Below are 22,297 nucleotides of genomic sequence, written 5' to 3' on the forward strand. Positions count from 1 at the left end.
GACCGCTGCGCCCCGAGGCACCAAGGTTGGCGAGGTTGGCAGAACGGCCTCCTGAGGGCACTGAGGTGGGGCGGGCACCGTATACTGAGATGTACACCGCTCCATCCCGATCGGGATTGCCCTCAGAGGTCTGACACTAGTGGCATCAGGACCTTGGCCGAAGCCTTTTTCACAGAAAAAAACCAGTCCTCAGATCCATCTTCTGCTTTTAGTATAAAATTTACTTTATTTATTGATTTTTTCAAATAATTTCTTACATGAATTCGTATTTATTTCTAAATAAACGTATCAGTCTGAGACCAAAATAAGTTTCTTCATCATCTCATAAATAAAACTAAACAGAGATTATATACTGTTAGGAACCAGGGAGTGTGTATTTGCTAATGCATATGAGTGTGTGTATGTGTCTTTAGAATTATAAGGGGTCGGGCCTATACTTTCCCCACCACAAATACTAACCGGTGTATGATCTACACACTTTACATAAAAACCCTGTGCTTTCATTTTCTTTGAGGACTTTCAATAGTCTCAGCGCTTTCATTCTTTTCACTGGTGCACTAAATAGAGATGTAATGTGTATGTCCTCAAATACCATTTGAAAAAACTCAAATGTTAAATAGAGATTCGAAAGTAAATTGACTTAGTGCAAGCTTTCATTTGTGAAAAAAAACAGATCAGAGGGAGTGTGTTTTGGTGTATCCGTTTTTTCCTTTTTTTGCACTTGAAATGACTAAGCAGGACTCAAATAGCAGATCTTCAATGCATCAGAAGCTCTTGGACGGACAGCTTGAAAACTACCTGTAAGTAGATGTTCATTTTATATCAGAAACTGTTTTTGCTGCTGTGGTATTCATATAGGTAAGAATAGATGCGCACACACACACACACACACACACACACACACACACACACACACACACACACACACACACACACACACACGCACACGCGCACACACACCAACTTAAATGAGTGACTATAACAACCTGATCAGTTACAATTTATAGTTGATATAAGGTTTTTTTTTTTTTTTTGTAGAAACAGTAGAGGTTGGAGTCTGTTTGATTGAGTTGGACAGGTGTCTTTTATACAGGTAACGAGTTCAAACAGGTGCAGTTAATACAGGTAATGAGTGGAGAACAGGAGGGCTTCTTAAAGAAAAACTAACAGGTCTGTGAGAGACGGAATTCTTACTGGTTGGTGGGTGATTAAATACTTATGTCATACAATAAAATGCAAATTAATTATTTAAAAATCATACAATGTGATTTTCTGGATTATTGTTTTAGATTCTGTCACTCACAGTTGAAGAGTACCTATGATAAAAATTACAGACCTCTTTGTAAGTGGGAAAACCTGCAAAAACGGCAGTGTATCAAATACTTGTTCTCCCCTCTGTATATATATATAGAACAAAGTAACCAAAGCATCAAATACACAAGAAACAGACTTTACATCAGTCCAGACCACAATGACTGTCACTCTCTCACAAAGGGTCAAAGAGAACGAATGAGTCTTAATGTGGGTGATGAACATGTTTGTATTGGTTGTGGTCTGAACAGATGGGTAAATTATTCCACAACTATACAATAATCCATTTTCTAGTCTAGAATGATATCTGAACACAGGCTTCTGTCACTAATTTGACGCTGCTGTAGATCACTGATGAATCTTCCTCAGTCTGAACAGTTGATCGCCTAAACAATCAAAATAAACAGGAGTACAAAAATATTATAGCTGATATAACATGTGCTGGTTGAGCTGGTGCTGGTAAAGCTGCACTGGTTAAGTTAGTGGTTAAGCTGGTACTGGTTAAATTGGTACTGGTTAAGTTGGTACTGGTTAAGCTGGTGCTGGTTAAGCTGGTACTGGTTAAATTGGTACTGGTTAAGCTGGTGCTGGTTAAGTTGCACTGGTTAAGTTGGTACTGGTAAAGTTAGTACTTAAATTGATATTGGTTAAGCTGGTTAAGTTGTTTTTCTCACCTCACTGCAGCATCAGGCTAATGAACTCTTATATCATCATATTGACATTCATTCTCCTCTGCTCTCTTAGTCTCTGTCTTTCTGTGATATTGGACAGTTGTGTACAGGATCTCCTCAGTATCTCTGGATTCAGGAGTTTTTCCTCTGAATCTTCTGGGTTTCACACTGGTATACAGAGCGTCATTGGCTGAATCCAGTTCAGAAAGAGGCTTGTTGATTGCAGGAGAAGAAAAGGACAGAATGAGTATCAGAAGTGAAATAATCAAACTGATTGTAAACATACTAATGATTATCACATTATTAGAAAATAAATATATATTAAAACTGTAACTATATCAGAAATTTTAACGAAACCATGTAAAAAATAAGTGATTTTTTTTCTCATGTCAAAAGTGATTTCTTTCTTCATGTGTCACACCACCTGAGGGCGCTGTACATACAGTTTGAGAATCACTGGTCTAAAAAGAAAGAAATATTAGTTTATGAATGTTTTTACTGGATAGTATTGATAAAGACTAACAATTGATAATGTTAGTTTCCCATACAGTCTGAAACACAGATAACAGCTAATCGATTCATTCTCTGCTTTTGTGAAGTCATGTGTCATGAGCTGGGTTTGTTCTCTCTCTCTCTCTCTCTCTCTCTCTCTCTCTCTCTCTCTCTCTCTCTCTCTCTCTCTCTCTCTCTCTCTCTCTCTCTCTCTCTCTCTCTCTCTGCCTGTCTATGTTCCTGTTCATCGTTGTAATTAGCGCTTTCGCTGCTTCTCTGTGACACCTGTTCTCACTTTAGACTCATTACTTTCTCGTTTGTTCTTGGTCGGATTATTACGTGTGTACGTGAGTCATGCCTGTGTTTTATGTTATCTCCATGAAGATTTAGCTTGTGTTATCATGTCTAGTCTAGAGGAGTTGTGCTCGTCTTGTGTGCTTTCTCTGCCCTGTCACCCTGCTGGCCTTCTACTGTTTTCTATCTGCAGCTTTGTGGCCACTTACAAGGTCTGTGTTACTGCCCTACGCATAGGCGTAATTTGCGGGTGGGACATGACGTCCCCACCACTTTTTGCTACGGTCGATATTGTCCCAACCACTTTTGAAACATCTCGCGGCACGAACCAATACAAATAAATAAAACATCTCCAGTTAACTAGCAGAGTATTCATTTTGTTTGTTTGTTAAATAAGAGGCGATTTAGCGCCATGGTTGCCAGGGTAGCGGTTTTCCCGCACAATTGGGCTATTTTAAAAAAGGGGTTGCAGGAAAAATTACAGAGTCGCGGGTAGCGTTTTTTTTGGGCTACATTTATAATGTGCCGCGGCCGCAAAAAAAAAAATAAAAAAATTGTAGACAAAGATAAAATGATCAAATGAAAACCTTTTATTAGTGGGTGTTGATCCCAGGAATGAATACTTGGCAACAACTGCTGCTGCTCGCGAGACGCAAGTAAGAGTGTCACATGTGCTTTTGACTCAACATCACAGATCAAGCATCATCACATCACTCACATGAGAGCATTGTAGAAGCGTCGGTTCGGTTGTCCGTGGATGAACAAGCAGCATTCTAAAATGTCAGGTAAATGGGGAAAGTGTGAAAGAAGAAGTATCACAAAGAATGGGCGACAGAGAAAGGATTAAAGGAGTGGATTCGAAGTGTTCGAAGTACACTTAGAGCTCACCACGGTGTAAGTAAGAGCTCACCACGGTGGTCTGGTAGCTCATGCTGCGACTGAAAAACATTACAAAAATGCGTCTCCTTTCTCAAATGCCAGAACATTATTTGACACAGGCAGTTCCTTTCTAAGAAATAATGTACCTGTGAAAGAGGCAGAGTTGAAGCTGGCTGCCCACGTTGCTTGTCACTCAAGCACTTCAACTGTTGACCACTTAGGAAGTGTTGTGGAAGAAATTTTTAAAAAGGCATTAGTTTACATAGAACGAAATGCACAGCACTAATTAATTCAGTGATAGGACCAGTAGTACATGAAGACCTTCTGGAGGATGTAGGAAGTGGACCATACTCTCTTATTGTTGATGAGAGCACTGATGTCACGACCAAAAAACAACCGTGTATAGTCATCAGATATTACAGCAAAAAGCTCTCACGAATCATTAGCACTTTTGCAGGAATGATCAATATAGTAGCTGGTGATTCACTGACCTTATCAAATGCTTAATTCAAATTCCTGGATGAAAACAAATTGTCCATACTGTATTGCATCGGTCTTGCAACTGATGGCTGTAACACAATGTGTGGGCCACATAATTCAGTGCTACAGAAATTCCGTGACCGCAATCCTCATATTGTCTACATAGAGTGTGTGTGCCATTCTCTTCAGCTCTGTGCATCAAAAGCCGTCAGTGTCCTCCCCAGAAATGCTGAGTACATGGTTTCTCAGACCTACAGTTGGTTTTCAAATGCCACCCAGCGTCTCCACGCGCGCCCTCAGATCACTTGGACGTGGCTGTGTTCAAGAGGTAAAAACGATATAAATACTGTTCGTTTTCTCACACAAACCGCTCGTTTCGTGTCTTAGGCCATCAATGTGTACTTACGATGGGGAATTGTTTAATTTGGACGATGGGGAATTGTTTTAATTTAGACTCTGTGCATGCTCTTTGAGATAGTGACCATAGACCTGCATTATATGACTGACAGACAAGAACGGTTTGACCTAAAAATATCAAAATTGAAACTACTGCGGAAAAAAAGACACCTACATCTTGGATGCCCTTGAGGTAAGCTAAAACATACCAAAATTTTATTTCAAAGTGAACTATCCCTTTAAGGCCCTTTGTGGGAATCCAGCCGTTGTCTAATCTGATTGGACACTGGAAAATTGGGCTAGTTTTCATTCCATTTGGGCAGGTTTTGAGTTGTCATTGGGCTGGAAATATTTCTGGGACCTGGCAACCCTGTCTAGCGCTGAAATGTGTTGTTTTTTAAATCAAGTGATCAAAGTGCTCGTTGCCGCTGCGTTCAGTGGCGCGGATACTGTGTTCTCTTGTGGCTCGCACACAGTCTTCACTCGGGCGCACGCTTCAATCCGTTGTGGAGACTCTCTATTCATTCCGGTGAAATTACAAAACAAAATGCAAACAAAAATAGTCCCTTCCTGATATACAACCACTGATAAACATAATCGGTTTTGCTAAAAAAAAAATATATATATATATATATGAGTGCGGATTAGAACCCGGAAGCTCTGACATGCTTGGCAAAAGTTCTGCCACTGGACAACTTAAATACACGCTTAAATTAGTCGGATCTATGTATTTAATGACGTGAAAATTCTCACCACTAACAACATATATTAGACCTCATTAAACGACAAATTAAACCCAATGTACTATTTAAATTGATTGCTGGACATCGTTATGTTATTGTTCATACATCTGATTTATGATTTAGCATTGTGTTAGCAACGCTTTTTTATTAAACATGTGTATTACATTAGTAAGCTACAGGACATCGTCTTTCAAAACATGACCCGCGTAAAAAAAAAAAAAAAAAATCCCCAGCACATTTCAAACCAAACTGACGCCCATGGCCCTACGTGAATTACCAGCTCTGCAAACTATCACCAAGAGTCTTCCGTTTCTGCTGACCTACTGTAAAGTTCACTGACTGTGAGTTTATTCCAGTTCTGTGTCGTTGCATGACACACTGCCTATGTTATTTCTTCATTAAAGACTATTGCAAGAACTTGCCTTTGTACGTGGATCCTCTGTTTCTTCTGCCATCATGTTCAGATTTACATCTTTCACTGTGAGATCTTCAGATTTAACACTCCTTCGTTTCTTTCTGTTATAATCACAGACATTAACAACATATGGATAAATGTATCAATTTAAATGAAAATATGAATGCTGTTTTTGAATATTACTAATAAAACACAAATGAATAATTTCCTTTTACATCAGACCAAAAGTGAACTTGTACAATCACTGCAGTTTTTTTTATTGAGCTCACATTATAAACAGGATGATGATGAAGATGATGATGATGATGATGATGAATAATCCTCCAGATGCCGCTGTGATCACAATCACATTCCCACCAGCAACATGATGAACTGAAAGAGGAAGATCATCATGATTAACTCTCCAAACTGATGAATGATGTGAAGATACAGGAGTGTGTTAATAAAAGCTTCACCTGTGACAGTTACAGCGTCTGATCTCTGAGATCCATGTTGATTGTGAGCCTTACAGTAGAAGCGTCCACTCTGTAGTGCACTGAAACTCTGTCCAGATCCAACAGCTGAGGTTTCATTCTCCTTAAACCAGCTGAAGTTCAGAGCAGGAGGGTTTGAGTCACTGATGCAGTTCAGAGTCACTGAATCTCCCTCCACTATTACACCAGATCCACTCATCAACACTGAGACGTTCCTGGGAGGATCTAAAACAGGACAAAAATGAAAATTCACAACAAATATTAGAAAACTATGAATTTGAAGTTTTTGAACATTGTGCAGGTGATCATTAACTCACACATGACGTTAAAAGTCACATTATCAGAGTATTTCTCTCCATGTTCATTGATGGACTTGCACTTGTATTCTCCACTGTCATCAGAGCTGATCTTTGAGATGTTGAAGATTCTTCCAGATCCTACAATCGTTCTTCCTTTAATCCAGCTGATTTCTGCAGGAGGGTTTGAGTCACTGATGCAGTTCAGAGTCGCTGAATCTCCCTCCACTATTACACCAGATCCACTTATCAACACTGAGACGTTCCTGGGAGGATCTAACACAGGACAGAATTTAATATTTAAATCATCTCATTTAAACAAAATCTCTGTTTTTTTAAAAGAACAAATGAATCTGTACTCACACGTGACATTGAGCTGAACAGCAGGAGAGATGTGAGTGTGTCCGTCTACAGCACAGCTATATCTGCCTGAATCCTCTCTTCTGACTGACTGCAGCAGGAGTTCATTGTTTCTGTCTCTTCTCTCAGTTAATGGCTGTGAGTTTCTGTACCAGATGAATGTTGCTCTGTCAGTCAGAGCGCAGCTGCTTTTACATCTCAGATTGACTGAATCTCCCTCTGTCACTCTCTCAGGAGACTCCACCTGAAGATCTGAACACAACACACACATTATATCTAGTGCTGCTGTCATACACTGATTATTATTCAACATAATGCACAGAAGAAGAGATAAACCTCACCAAAGTCACCTGTGACAGTAAGAGTCACTCCTGATTTACCAGTATATCTTCCATCAGGTTTATCAGTTGTGAATCTGAAATAGTACATGTGTGAATCCTCCAGTGTCACATGACTCAGTCTGACGGTGCAGTTCTGCTGTTTATCTCCCAGATACTGAAGCCTCTGACTGTATTCAGGGTCCTCAGACAGATCTGGAGGCTCAACATCTTTCTTTTTATCTTTTGTTTTGGTCCAGAACACTCTCATGATCTGATGTCCAGTAGGGTATGTATAAGTGCATCTCATTATCACTGTTGAGTCCTTTAGTGCACAGATGTGTGAAGGACTGTAACTCACACTCCAATCATCACTAGAAACCCCTGAAACACAGAATTCATCATGATGAAAATGTTGGTTTATAAATTACAACAGACCATGAAAACATTTACATTTTTACATTTACATTTATTCATTTAGCTGACGCTTTTATACAAAGCGACTTACAATGCGAAAACAGCCTTAATGCGCTGATTCTTGATGCCTGTGAGTGTCTAAATGTTGTTCATGCGATTGTTTTTAAATAAAAAAATTGGACGATCGGATCTGAATCATGGCAATATTAACATTGAAAGATTTGAGATTATTAACAATCCACTTTTAATCAGGGATGAGATTTGTGACTCACTTCACTAAATGATAATGACAATGATTTGACCTGATCATCTTTGTTTTTGGCTTCATTACCAACAAATAATGTGTTTACACTTTACAAAAACCACAAACTAACATGGAAACGTCAGGAGTCAAGAGCCCAACTAATGCAAACACTGATCACCACTATTTCTCATATTCCTCGGTTATTTTGCTTTATTTTCTAGATTCAATCATAGGCTCGTTCTTACGTACTAGAGCACATACTCTTGAAAATATTTTGACAAACTAAAAGACGTAAATTTAATTTGTATGTATTCTAAATAAAAAATACAGATTGTACTGAATGTCAGCTTGCTTATTTTGCTCAAGATAAGGATTTACTGAGTCCACATGTCATGCAAACTAGAAACTCTGCTTCTAACCCCAGGTCGAGATCTGTCGTTCCAAACACACAACTTTGCGATGCTGTTTGTGAATGTTCGTTAGAACTATAGTTTCGGGAAACACAGACTCGTTGAACTATGCTGATAACGACAGAACTTGCGACCATAATTGGCTAACAATGCTTTTGTGAATTTTTTTAGTAATAAGTGAAGCTGGTAATGCTGTTTGTGGAGTTGATTATAATCCTCCTCTGCTGAGATCTTCACAGATTTAGGGTCGGTTTACACCACACCGTTTTCAACTAAAAACGTAACACTTTTTATGCATTTTGGCCGTTCATTTGCACGACAACAGCGTTTTGGGTGCCTGAAAACACAAACTTTTGAAAACTGGTTTCAAAGTGCAAGTTTTTGAAAAAGGTCTCAGCGTAAATAACAAAAATGCGGATCTCTGAAAACGATGATGTCATGCACATGCGTAGTGTTCATTCTATAGTGTTTCATCGCAGAAACAGCACATGTCAAAATTACAAATGACTTATTTCTAGCTCTGACCAAGGCTGTATCTCAATACTAGTTTTCTTATATTCAATTCAGATAAGACTGAGGTATAATTTATTGGACCAAAAAGCTGTACACATAATCTCTTAGAATATCATTTGAATTTAGAAGGATGTACTGTAACTTCATCCTCTACAGTTAGAGACCTGGGAGTTATACTAGACGGCAACTTGTCTTTCGAAAATCATATTTCATGTTACAAAAACAGCCTTCTTCCACCTCAGAAACATCGCTAAGCTATGGAACATCCCTTATGGAACAAAAATATATGGGAATATACTGCAAAATATAATGCAATATATTACATATTACATTTCCATATGGGAAACTAGTGCTTATATTTTTCAATATACTGCAATATATGAATTGACCATGTATGTCTCTCTCTCTCTCTCTCTCTCTATATATATATATATATATATATATATATATATATATATATATATATATTCTATTATTTTGAATATATATTTGAATATTACAAAAAATATAAGAAATATATAACACTATCTCTCTCTCTCTCTCTCTCTCTCGCTCTCTCTCTATCTATCTGTGTGTGTGTGTGTGTGTGTGTGTGTGTGTGTGTGTGTGTGTGTGTGTGTGTGTGTGTGTGTGTGTGTGTGTGTGTGTGTGTGTGTGTGTGTGTGTGTGTTTATGCTGCATGAGTAAATATGAGTGAATATATTACACATGCAGGACCATTTTTGATCACATATACATCTATATATTATGAAGTGTACTAAATATAAAATTACATACATTATGATTTATTAGTAAATATATTGTCACATATCTTTCAATATATGAAAAGCGGCAATTCCTTCAGAATTATTCAATATAATATAAACACAATATATTATTCTTATACATTTTCAAATATACTGTTAAACCATTTAATTAATATATTGATCAATCATATATAGGGAAATATATTTTTCTTTTCATAAGGGATTCTATTTGTTTCTGGTGCAGAAAAGTTAGTTCATGCATTCATGACCTCTAGACTAGATTACTTCAATAGATTACTAACTGCAAATCGACTTACACCAAAAGAGTAACACCTCTGACATGACGCAGAAGCGCAGAGGATAGAGCAAACCAAAACACCGGTCACGATTTAGAAGTTTAAAATGATATATTTTAAACAGAAATATCGTAGAATTTTGCTATAAGAGAAGAGGAGCCCGGCCCTATTTGTTTGAACCGCAAAGCTTTCGCTTCTTCTACATCCTACGTCATACATTGCTTCAGAAGTCACTCATTTGGTGCAAGTCGACTTGCGTATGGCCGTCTGCCGGAAGCCAGTTATTTTAGTTTATAAAGTTTTAAATATGGATATTTTTCTTACAAAAACGCATCTCTTCGACTCAGAAGGCTTTCATTAGCCCCCCGGAGCAGTAAGGATTACTTTTATGACGGATGGATGCGCTTTTTTGGGCTTCAAAATCAAGACCGCCATTCACCTCAGGACCACTACTCGACCTGCTCCAAGCGGGATTCAGGCTGGGGACTCCAGCATGGGAGTCAGGCGCACTAACAAGGAGGCTAAAGACCGCAGTCTCTAACGTCAGTCGCTAGTTTGACACTTGAGGCCAGGGGAGTGAGGTTTACACGCACAGCTCTCACTGGCTTACGTCTGTTACACACCTCATAACCTTGCACTGCAGTTTAGAGGTCCGATCCTAATATCGTGCAACACAAGATTACATTTCCCAATGAAAGACAGTAGCGGTCGGTAACTCTGGTGTATTTTGGACGGGAGAGTGTGGTCTGACAATAGCAAAAAATAACGCTTTAGGAAAGTTCTCAGTAGGTTATTTTTTGGCAACTAAAGAGAACCATCCCAGAACGTTCCTGCAGGTTAGTTTTAGATTTTATTTTTATAATCATATTATGCTGAAATGTGTCATTTTCCATAAACTTAAGTATATGTTGCAGATACAGTTTACTAAAACCTGGATAAGATCAGTCAAAATGCATTTAAGCCAAGGTTAAGAGTAGGCATGACTGACTAACATTAATATATCAACCTCTTTATTGAATATTCCTGGATAACCAAAACAACCTTTACAAATACATGTTTTGGGAACATTCCCAATTGTAGACAAAAGCCCTATTCGCACGGGATTAGTATTACCCCTGGACCTCTGTAAGTAAGAAATTACCCCCTGACGTCTGTGTTTTTGGTGGCTCATTCACACGGGCAAATAAATGTTCGTAATTCCCTCGAGTTTACGGACTTTACAGCGCGCGCCCACCCATTCACACTTCACTAGCTGAACGTGCTGAAACGAAGATCGCGCTGCAGTATTGCAATTCAAAAAAAAAGAACTTATTTAAAACCAATTTATTAGAGAAATATATGATATATATTATAGAATATGATATTATTGTATAAATATATAATATATCTTATTTTTCTTTTATTCTTTGTCCATATTTACAACAAGCCTGCCTGAAGAAGGTATTATAAATACTGAAACGTCGCGATAGGCTAGTTTTTCTATTCATTTTATTTGGTTTATTTCATTTTATATCATTTTTACTCTTTCACACTTTGATTTCTTGAGATACTTACAGGATGGACGTCTTTAAAGGCCGTGTGAGACAAAGAAATGCTCCACGATACAGACTACTAAATTACACTACCACAAAAAGCGTCCAAACTTTCCAAAAGAGTTTCCATGTTGCGCCAAAATACTTAATTTGACGTTTCCATGACAACGGTCCGAGTTGAGCTTCCGGATCACGTCTTTACTGTAGTTTGTTTTCTCTTTTGCAGCACTTCATAGTTTTTATTGGAGAAAAACTATAATCGGATTGGAGTAGAGCATAACGAGAGATTTTATTGTTAATATAGTTTTAATACAGACGTAAAATGGACTGTTAAACGGCCCATAATGGTTATTACGTTCGTTAGGAAACGATAGGCTCACAGAAAAACAGCCCAAATCACAGACATGGGGATTCGCACAGGACTGGTATTATCAGAGGACCCCTGTGTTGGCCGAAATACGGTAGGTAATTTTCAGGGGAATTTTTACAGACATTTTTACAGACATGGCAGATTCGCACAGGATAAAAATCACAGACGACCTCTGCGATTATTACAAATTACCGGAGGTCCCTAGGTAATACTAATCCCGTGCGAATAGGGCTTTAGTCTGGCCCAAAACGTAAAAATTTGCAACCCGCAACAATCTGGGGGGCGTCGCCCAATTCAAGGCTTCTCGCAACTGACTTTTTGTCCAAAAATACTCAATTGTGTGGTGCCATTACGATTATTTTACTGCTACCGATCACGGTGGGAAACATGTTTGATATTTACGACTCCTGTACGGGCTGCCAATGAGAGCGAGCGAGCTTCACCAACCGGGTGTTACGTGCTTCTATAGCGGAGACTTGGCAGCCATAAACATGCCACGAAAGTGGAGTATTGAGAAAGAATATCACCCATATCCGTTTTTTCTCCCTTTTTTTTCTTCCCGTAAAACAAAACTCACGCCAGGAGTACCAGCTGATGCATTGATCGTCCTCCATTTGTATTTCTTCTCAAGTCACGTTTGATCACACGAGTCTCCATGAGATGAGACCTCGTCTCACGGTGAAAATGTTACTACAGTCGAGAGGTGTGTGGTCTCGCAGTCTAAACAAAGCTTCTAGTATGTGCATTCGGAGGATTACAATGCTAAAATGTCTGTCTGTGGTCTCCCACAGTTTTAAAATCGGTTAAGATTGTGTCCCAGGCCTTACGCAGATATTAGATGACCCTACACCTGTGAAGAGATGACGCCAACTCCTGCAATGACTTCAGATGACGCCAACTCTGAATCAACACACACCACGGCCAAATTCCCCATTTTGTAATCATTGCTTTAACATACTCATTGTTTTTGCATAAATTAATGCATGGGTTTGTTAACTGCATGATTTGTATTATCTTAGAACTGTACATTTCTTAAAATGTAACATTACTTTGACATAGTCGGCTCTGTTAACAGATTACTCTGAGCTGTAATGTAGACACATGCATTTTCTGTAAAGCTGCTTTGAAACAAAGTGTATTATGAAAAGCGCTTTACAAATAAATGTGAATTGAAATGAATTAAAACTCGGGAAACATAACATACATTATGAGGTTTCTTTCTACTTGAAAACAGCGCCTTGTTATACCGTAAATATTTTAAGAAAATCTTCTCAGAATCTTTTGCCTGAGAGATAAAAATAAATTGATCTCAGTGTGTATTACTTCATCAGCTTTGATGGAGGATGATGCAGAAATAAACTCACAGAGTTCGTGTGAAACCATTGCAAAGGAAGTCATGCTGCACTATCAAATAATCAAAGACATTATAATCACTGATGATTTAAAAACTGATATTAAAATGTGAGTTTTATGGCTTTTAGTTCATGTCTATCAGCTCTGAGATCTTCTGCTAACAAAGTCCTTTGACACACAAACCTTAACAATATCTCCACATTGTCTTCTGAGAAAACGAGCCAAAAATAATCATGATCTGGCTATAGACAGATGCTTGTCCAATCAAATGTTCTGATGAGTGAGAAAGTCCCTCCCCTGAACCACCTGACACTGACTAGCAAGTAGCAAATTAGAAACTCATGTTCAAGACTAAAAAAAACTACTGGATATTTATAAAATAAATATGCCCATGCCTCAGCCAAACTTCCTGTTTCAAAAGTAAATACATCAACATAACACAGAAAACTGCTCATTAATCATAAAAAAAAAACTTCACTATAAACATCAGAATAAAAGGAAAAATCGAGCAGCAACTAGTTGCTTTAGCGCCTCAGAAGTTGAATGTAAGAGAGACTCACCGTGAATCAAGAGCAGAAAGAAGATCAGAGGAAGAGGAGGAGCCATTCTGACCGACATCAGCATAACATATATCTATAATACAGCATTAAACATCACTTATAAGCTCATAAACAGTGTATGTTCATCACCCTAAACAGCTCTTAGTGTTAATAAGATCTTTTCACATCTGAAGATTATTAATGCACAACATCAGTGTGTGTAAATGAACTGATCATTAGATAAAGAGAAGATATTCCTCATGTCAGGAATCATGTGTTATATGAGCATGTCATCTATAGAAATAATCATTTAATCATTTTCATTTAATTACGAATGGTGTTGAAGCTCATCAGATCAACAGAAACCAAATGACTGACTGCATTAACACATGCACTTTTGAATCTAAAGATCGATTAGTAAATGATGCTCTTACCCGTTTCACCAACACTCATGACCAGTGACAAATGAACTGAATAAAACCAGCGTTGGGTTTTTATGTGGTCAACACGTTATATTTAACACAGGATATGACACTTCAACCAGCGCTGATAGCGGAAGCAAAGTTTAAACATGGCAACATCAGAGACAACATTAGACTAAAGTGATAAAAGTTAAACTGGTGAAACTCAGTCATTATAATGTTTTCAAACTTATGTGCATATTTAATGCACTGTGAGGAGGAAAGGAATGTGGAGTGAGGAAGCTTCCAGAGGAGTTACAGTATGTGCAAGGAACAGTTTAATTAGGTTCATTTTAGCAAATTTCTCTTTTTAAATATTGTGTCAGAACATGTTTATTGTTTAAAAGACTGATGATGTCCGCATACTAAAGAACCAAGAAAATAATTGATTGTGCATTTGATAAATCTTGACTAATCAATAGCAATTTGGTAATAAAACAAACACTAAGAACTTTTCAGTAATAATTAACAGAGTAATAGAATACAGAAATGTTTAATCCTTACGTCCTAATGTTTAAACCTTATATTAAGGTTTTATAATATGAGATCTCCTATGCTTTTCATTATCACAGTGACCATATTGTGTCACTTCTAGTGAAACTCTAAATGTGGCCATGAATGCAGTTTCCTCTGTAGGTGAGAGAGGTGTGAACAAAACTTATGCCGAGTTCACACACTCCGCCTGGACTCTACGACAACGCAGTCCTGAAGTGTCAACTAGTCTCTCCCCTTTGAAGACCTCCTTCCCTTCACTTTACCTCTGTACAGATAAAACGTTGTCAAAATAATTCCACTTCACATAGATTCGCAGAAGCGATAAAAAAACTTTTGTATTAAACATGTTTAAGGCCAGACAAGTAATTTGTTGAGGTCAATTTGTAAAGAAAGACTACACGCCTACACACACACACACACACACACACACACACACACACACACACACACACACACACACACACACACACATATATATATATATATATATATATATATATATATATATTCAAATGTGCATACCTATAGACTAAACACGTAATAATGTGCACGCCATCAACATTTTCATAGATTTGCGTTTTTGAAGTCTACGTGGAGATGATAACTTTTTTTTTCACAATTATTCAACGCTTGCACCTTGGAAACTATTTCAAGGTTTGCGTTCTCGAGCCACCAGGCACTGTTGTTATGCAAATGAGCAGGTTGGAAGTTAGATAATGAAACTAACTGAACACAATGGTGGCATATGCCCCACTTTGACTATGGAGGAGGACGAGGTGATGGTGAGAGGCAAACGACACTAAAGGATGGTGATGGCAGGATGACGATCTCCTGGTGGCGACGATGGTGGTTGGCCAGTAGCGGTTTTCATGTGACAAGAACCAACCAATCAGCTTCACCCTTTCCGTAACAGCATTGAAAGCTCAGTCAACATGAAGGATGGGGGTGCACCCAAACACTACAGGTGTTGTTCTCTTCTCTGTAAATAAATCTTGTAGCAGAGCTATAGCAAGTGTTTTTCGGTGGTGGAAATCCATTAGCTACTAAAACTTCTTTGTCGTTGTCAGTGCATGGTTGCATAGCAACGACAGACGCCATGGGAAATTTGCACCGAATTTTACAATTAACAATAAAAGATAAGCTAATGTGCATTGTAAATGTCAGTAATTTATCTTTCTTGAGTGCCGACAGCCCATGGCGGAGTCAAAGGAGGGAGGAGCCAAAATGGTGGCTTTCGATATCTGGGGAACGACCAATATCATCGAGGCTGATGGATCCCTAGGCTCAGATCGACAGCCGATGGCGCTGAACAGAGTCGCAGGTTCTGGAGGCCTAGGCGATGAGCGATGGAGGTGGAGCCAGAGCACCCGAGGACTGGGGCGATGACGGTGTGACCGAGGACAGAGGCGTACCCGGTGGGAGGGAGGAACCCCCTCTAGCCGAAGGGGTGGAGGGCCCGCGCGTAGCGGACGGCCCGAAAGTCCATGGCGAAGGCAGTGTGACAATAGACCAAGGGGGAGCCGGTAGGATAGGGGTCTCTGGTGGAGCCGAAGGTGGGAGAAGCCAGGGCGTAGCCGACAGGCCGAGATGGAGCGAAGAGGTCGAAGGCGATAGGTCCTGGCAGGGCATCCCCAGAGCTGGAGGACTGGCTGAGCATTGTGGAAGCGGAGAGAAGAGATTTGCTAAAGCCACAGTCACAATGACACAGTCTATGCAGGTTAATGAAAATAAATGCTCCCAGTCCAAAAACAGTGGTTCTTCCAAACAAACTGACAGAATATTGTCCAGACAATTCTCATGGTCCAAAAAGGATTCAGGTACCGGGTGGGAACCGACAAGTCTCCATTGTCCATCAGCCAGTCCTCAAGTTCCGTTCCCTCAACCGCTGGTGTATCGGGCTCACACCCCTGGTCAGATTCACACTGAGACTCCACTACCGGGGCGATGGCAAGCTCTGCCCTCTTATCCTCGGGCTCTGGCTCATTCATGGCGGTGAGTGGTGTTGCTCGTTCTGTGGGGGGCTCTCGTGACTTTTCCACGGTCGCTTGGGTTGAAATTTGCTGTGGGTCTGGGTGGGTTCTGAATTGGGATGCGACGCTCTCCAGACACCGAATGACGGCTTCCCTCCAGTCCAGCCCTGTGGTGTCTGGGAGGTCGATATGCTGGTGAAAAGTTGCCTCCGATTCGGAATAGGGTCTTTAGGGTTTCGTCGTCCAGGCAGCTGGTAGAAAGAAAATCCTTGACAAATGAAAAAAAGGTATGGCTCTCCTGAGCCAGGACGACAAACTTAGCCCGTTCGTCCATTTTTGGGTAGTCCGATCTAGTGATGTGACGTTCGGCACCGAGGCTTCGAAGCTTGTGTCAAAAAAACAAAACATCACACATTTAAGCAGTGTATCGGAGCTTGATTTGTTTGGCCATAACCACGTGATCTGTGACATCCAAAGCTTCGTTTCCACACACAGTCACGTGACTGCTTCGTATTCAGATTCAAAAATAGCGCAAACCCTTTGAGCAGGTTTCGAGTGTCATGCCCTTCGGTAGTAGTAAATAAAAAAAGAAATAGACTTAGCCCTCACACTGTTGAACAAGTCCTGTTCCTTAATAAAAAAAATGTTAATTTATTAAATGACCCACAAAATAAAATGTTAGCTCCCCAGTTCACAAGCACTTCACCATTCCACACAATTCTCTTTTATTTTGATTATATGTGCCTACATGAGCCTTGCCTATGAACTCATAGGATTAGGACTGAGGCTAAAGTTGAATAAGGCTGCATTTGTGGATCAAAGCAGATTCATAAGAATTGTTTCTGTATAAGTGAATTAGTCCTATTTATTATTATATTTTTTTTCATAAATTAATTCATACAGTTGTTTGTTATACATTGTATAAGAACTACATCAACACTATTATGAGGATTGATTGTATTGCTTTGTGTTTTACAGAGCACAAAGTGATTTATTAAATGAAACAAAAAAACAAAACAAAAAAGTGGACTTCTGGGACAGATAGTCAGCTTTTCCACCTTTTGACCACAAGATGTCGTTAGTGTGCAACGTGTTGAAAAGCTTTGAGTAATGAACCATTTTATGACACAGTCGAGGGGGAAAGCCTCAGTGCTTCACAAAGCTTCATTTCACCATCACTAGTCCGATCATCTGTCACGTGTGGTTCCAGGCAGACAGAAGAAGGCAGAAGTTTCGGTTCCCATTTTAACAGGTTAGAGCTTGCACACTGCCTGCGTGACACTCACGTCTCAGGTGCCGAAAACACGTGTGTGCTAGAAATGGAACCGACTATTTTTCACGCAACATGCAAGCGTGTTAGAAGCGTTTCCAGGCAAAATACAATAGGAATGTTTATGTCATTTTCACACAAATACATGTTGATTGAAAGTCTCTAGGTTTTGACATAAATGTAAATATAAATGTAATTAAAAAAAATAATATAATAATAGCTGTGGGATCATCGCCCTCTAGCGCCAAATCATCACAATTTCAAAACACGGTCTGAAACAGTATGACGTACTAAAGTCTCGTTTGTTGAAATCACGTGACAGGTTGATACGAGCACCAAAGCACCAATATGAAACAATGGGCTGAAATTGGTCTGTTTATTTTTTTAAATCATTTATAAGGTTCTTGATTACAGCAAAACCTTACAGTGTAAAACGAGTTTATTGATTTATCATTACACTGACTTGAATCTATTGACTAGTCGTGAGGACATTTTCTTCTTCATTGGTGATATGGAGAAGACCCGAGGATCTCCCGCTTATGGTCAGATTCTCATATTCAGAAGAGTCTGACTGGTGAACATCAGGTCTGGGATGGACAGTCTATGGGAAAAACACACTGATTATTTATTACCCGAGTTTTGAATGAACAAACTCTTTTGCACTTGTAGTTTTTGATATTTCATTTACTGTGAGCGTGTCGTAGAGGTCAGATGATCTGCATATGAGCCTGTACTGGGATCATCGTCCTATAGGGAAACAGACAGAAATATATTATATACACTGTAAATTTATTCTGTAGTTCTTTGATCAGCTCACCTCACACTTGTGTATTGCAGATTGTCTGTTCATCATATATAGATAAAAACGACATATCCTTCTGCATTCGTTTTTAAGTAAATTATACTTATACTCTTTATTATTTAATTTACATTATAAATAGTATGATGATGATGAAGATGATGATGATGAATAATCCTCCAGATGCCGCTGTGATCATAATCACATTCCCACCAGCAACATGATGATCTGAAAGAGGAAGATCATCATGATTAACTCTCCGTGGCTCTTCCGGGTTCTGAAACTGCATTCATGGCCAAATTTAGAGTTGCACTAGAAGTGACACAATATGGTCACTGTGATAATGAAAAGCATAGAAGATCTCAGATTATAAAACCTTCAGACATGAGGATGAAACTTCCGTATTCTATTACTCTGTTAATTATTCTTAGTGTTTGTTATATTACCAAATTGCTATTGATTAGTCAAGATTTATCAAATGCACAATTATTTTCTTGGTTCTTTAGTATGCGGACATCATCAGTCTTTTAAACAATAAACATGTTCTGACACAACAGTTAAAAAGAGAAATTTGCTAAAATGAACCTAATTAAACTGTTCCTTGCACATACTGTAGCTCCTCTGGAAGTTTCCTCACTCCACGTTCCTTTCCTCCTCACAGTGCATTAAATATGCACATAAGTTTGAAAACATTATAATGACTGAGTTTCACCAGTTTAACTTTTATCACTTTAGTCTAATGTTGTCTCTGATGTTGCGATGTTTAAACTTTGCTTCCGCTATCAGCGCTGGTTGAAGTGTCATATCCTTGTGTTAAATATAACGTGTTGACCACATAAAAACCCAACGCTGGTTTTATTCAGTTCATTTGTCACTGGTCATGAGTGTTGGTGAAACGGGTAAGAGCATCATTTACTAATCGATCTTTAGATTCAAAAGTGCATGTGTTAATGCAGTCAGTCATTTGGTTTCTGTTGATCTGATGAGCTTCAACACCATTCGTAATTAAATGAAAACTGATGATTATTTCTATAGATGAAGCTCATATAACACATGATTCCTGACATGAGAAATATCTTCTGTTCATCTAATGATCAGTTCATTTACACACACTGATGTTGTGCATTAATAATCTTCAGATGTGAAAAGATCTTATTAACACTAAGAGCTGTTTAGGGTGATGAACATACACTGTTTATGAGCTTATAAGTGATGTTTAATGCTGTATTATAGATATATGTTATGCTGATGTCGGTCAGAATGGCTCCTCCTCTTCCTCTGATCTTCTTTCTGCTCATGATTCACGGTGAGTCTCTCTTACATTTCAACTTCTGAGGCGCTAAAGCAACTAGTTGCTGCTCGATTTTTCCTTTTATTCTGATGTTTATAGTGATTTATTTTTATGGTTAATAAGCAGTTTTCTATGGTATGTTGATGTATTTACTTTTGAAGCATGTCAGTAGGCTTATATATTTTATAACGATCCAGTAGTTTTTAGTTACGTCACAGTCTTGAACATGAGTTGCTTATTTGCTACTTGCTAGTCAGTGTCAGGTGGTTCAGGGGAGGGACTTTCTCACTCATCGGAGCATTTGATTGGACAAACATCAGTGTATAGCCAGATCATATATATATATATATATATATATATATATATATATATATATATATATTAGGGCTGGGGGAATTAACGCGTTAATCTTTGCGATTAATTTGAAATGTTTAACGCGTTAAAAAAAAATAACGCAATTGACGCAGCACTTTTTTTTTTGCCTCGTTTTAATGATTTCCTGTTGCGTCTGCTATTAAAAAGGCCGAAATATGCCGTCCCGCCCCTCCATGTTCGGCGGTCAGGTTTCATTCTCGGGCAGCTTTCATGAGCGGGTCTTTTCCGCTCGGTATGTGCGTCGCGCTCTGTGCTCCGCGCGCACGCGCGCGTGAGTGTGTGTGTGTGTGTGTGTGTGTGTGTGTGTGTGTGTGTGTGTGTGTGTCGGTCGGTCGGCGCGCTCTGTGCTCCGCGCGCGCGCGTGCGTGTGTGTGTGTGTGTGTGTGTGTGTGTGTCGGCTCGCTCTGTCGTTAATGGCCCAGCAGCGGCGAGCTCTCCGTTCTGTGTGTGTGTGTGTGTGTGTGTGTCGGCGGCTCTGTCGTTAACGGCCCAAAGGCTTCAATCATGTACTAAGCACTGGAAAAGTAAAGTCCACTCAAGTAACGTGAAATTTCTCTGTTGACTTCTGTTTGCTGAGCGAGCTGGTATAGCCATGCTGGGCAACAATGGTAAAATGACCTGCTCTGATCACATGCATTTATGTGTATGCATATGCACATATGCACATATGTAATAATAGCTTTGTAGGACTATATTTTGTTTCAATAATTAATAAAATAATAATAATAATCTGTTAAATTGATTATGTTGATTGATTATTGAAAAAGAATAATATATTGATATATTGATGTTTAATATTTTAATATAGGGCTATTTTCTGTTCCCTTTTTTTCCTGTGTTGTTTAATTAGGTGATTCTAAGTTTAAATATTGATGATTACAAGCTTGGGGGAAGCGCAATTAATTGCAATTAATTACAGAAATTGTAATTACGATTTTTAATCGATTCCCAGCCCTAATATATATATACAGTATATATATATATATATGGTATATATATATTTAATATTGATTCTTTAAATCATCGTTGATTATTTTCTTAGTCTTAATTGTCATGTGTTTGAATATTTGATAGTGCTGCATCTTGTTTATGACTGACCCCTTAATTCTGTTTTCACACTTCTGTTTCTATGTGTTTATTTCTGCAACATCCTCCATCAAAGTTCATGAAGTAATTCACACTGAGATCATTTATCAGTCCATAGATTCTGAGAAGATGAGCTTTTATTTCCTGTAATGAGTCACTCAAAATATTGTGTTTTTAAATAGTAATGTCATATTTTCATGGTCTGTTGTAACTGATAAAACAGCATTTTCATCATGATGAATTCTGTGTTTCAGGGGTTTCTAGTGTTGATTGGGGTGTGAGTTACAGTCCTTCACACATCTGTGCACTAAAGGACTCAACAGTGATAATGAACTGCACTTATACATACCCTACTGGATATCAGATCATGAACGTGTTCTGGACCAAAAAAAGTGTAGATCCTCCAGATCTGTCTAATGACACTGAATACAGTCAGAGGCTTCAGTATCTGGGAGATAAACAGCAGAACTGCACCGTCAGACTGAGTCATGTGACACTGAAGGATTCACACATGTACTATTTCAGATTCATCACTGATAAACCTGGTGGAAGCTGGTTTGGTAACCCTGGAGTGACTCTTAATGTCACAGGTGACTTTGATGAGGTTTATCTCTTCTTCTGTGCATTATGTTGAATAATAATCAGTGTATGACAGCAGCACTAGATATAATGTGTGTGTTGTGTTCAGATCTTCAGGTGGAGTCTCCTGAGAGAGTGACAGAGGGAGATTCAGTCAATCTGAGATGTAAAAGCAGCTGCGCTCTGACTGACAGAGCAACATTCATCTGGTACAGAAACTCACAGCCATTAACTGAGAGAAGAGACAGAAACAATGAACTCCTGCTGCAGTCAGTCAGAAGAGAGGATTCAGGCAGATATAGCTGTGCTGTAGACGGACACACTCACATCTCTCCTGCTGTTCAGCTCAATGTCATGTGTGAGTGCAGATTCATTTGTTCTTTTAAAAAAACAGAGATTGTGTTTAAATGAGATGATTTAAATA

The 22,297-nt window shown here is 38.8% G+C and overlaps 1 protein-coding gene across 1 annotated transcript in view; it reads right to left on the reverse strand.

Annotated features, from left to right (window-relative positions):
* Positions 1–1,276: 1,276 nt before the first annotated feature.
* The window catches only part of LOC309495534 (uncharacterized protein), a 40,620-nt gene continuing 19,599 nt past the window's right edge, over positions 1,277–22,297 (reverse strand). Inside the window, exons 6-18 of the mRNA XM_082165315.1 lie at positions 21,644–21,790; positions 18,756–18,854; positions 18,432–18,490; positions 16,325–16,582; positions 16,014–16,185; positions 7,152–7,401; positions 6,814–7,062; positions 6,472–6,726; positions 6,137–6,379; positions 5,951–6,053; positions 5,689–5,782; positions 1,986–2,194; positions 1,277–1,697 (exon numbers count right to left, since the gene is read on the reverse strand). Of these exons, the coding sequence (XP_082021441.1) occupies positions 2,003–2,194; positions 5,689–5,782; positions 5,951–6,053; positions 6,137–6,379; positions 6,472–6,726; positions 6,814–7,062; positions 7,152–7,401; positions 16,014–16,185; positions 16,325–16,582; positions 18,432–18,490; positions 18,756–18,854; positions 21,644–21,790 (2,121 nt within the window). The 3' untranslated portion in view covers positions 1,277–1,697; positions 1,986–2,002. The remainder of the gene's footprint in view (positions 1,698–1,985; positions 2,195–5,688; positions 5,783–5,950; positions 6,054–6,136; positions 6,380–6,471; positions 6,727–6,813; positions 7,063–7,151; positions 7,402–16,013; positions 16,186–16,324; positions 16,583–18,431; positions 18,491–18,755; positions 18,855–21,643; positions 21,791–22,297) is intronic.

Source organism: Leuciscus leuciscus (genome assembly GCF_965113295.1).
Source record: "Leuciscus leuciscus genome assembly, chromosome: 3".
NCBI lineage: Eukaryota > Metazoa > Chordata > Actinopteri > Cypriniformes > Leuciscidae > Leuciscus > Leuciscus leuciscus.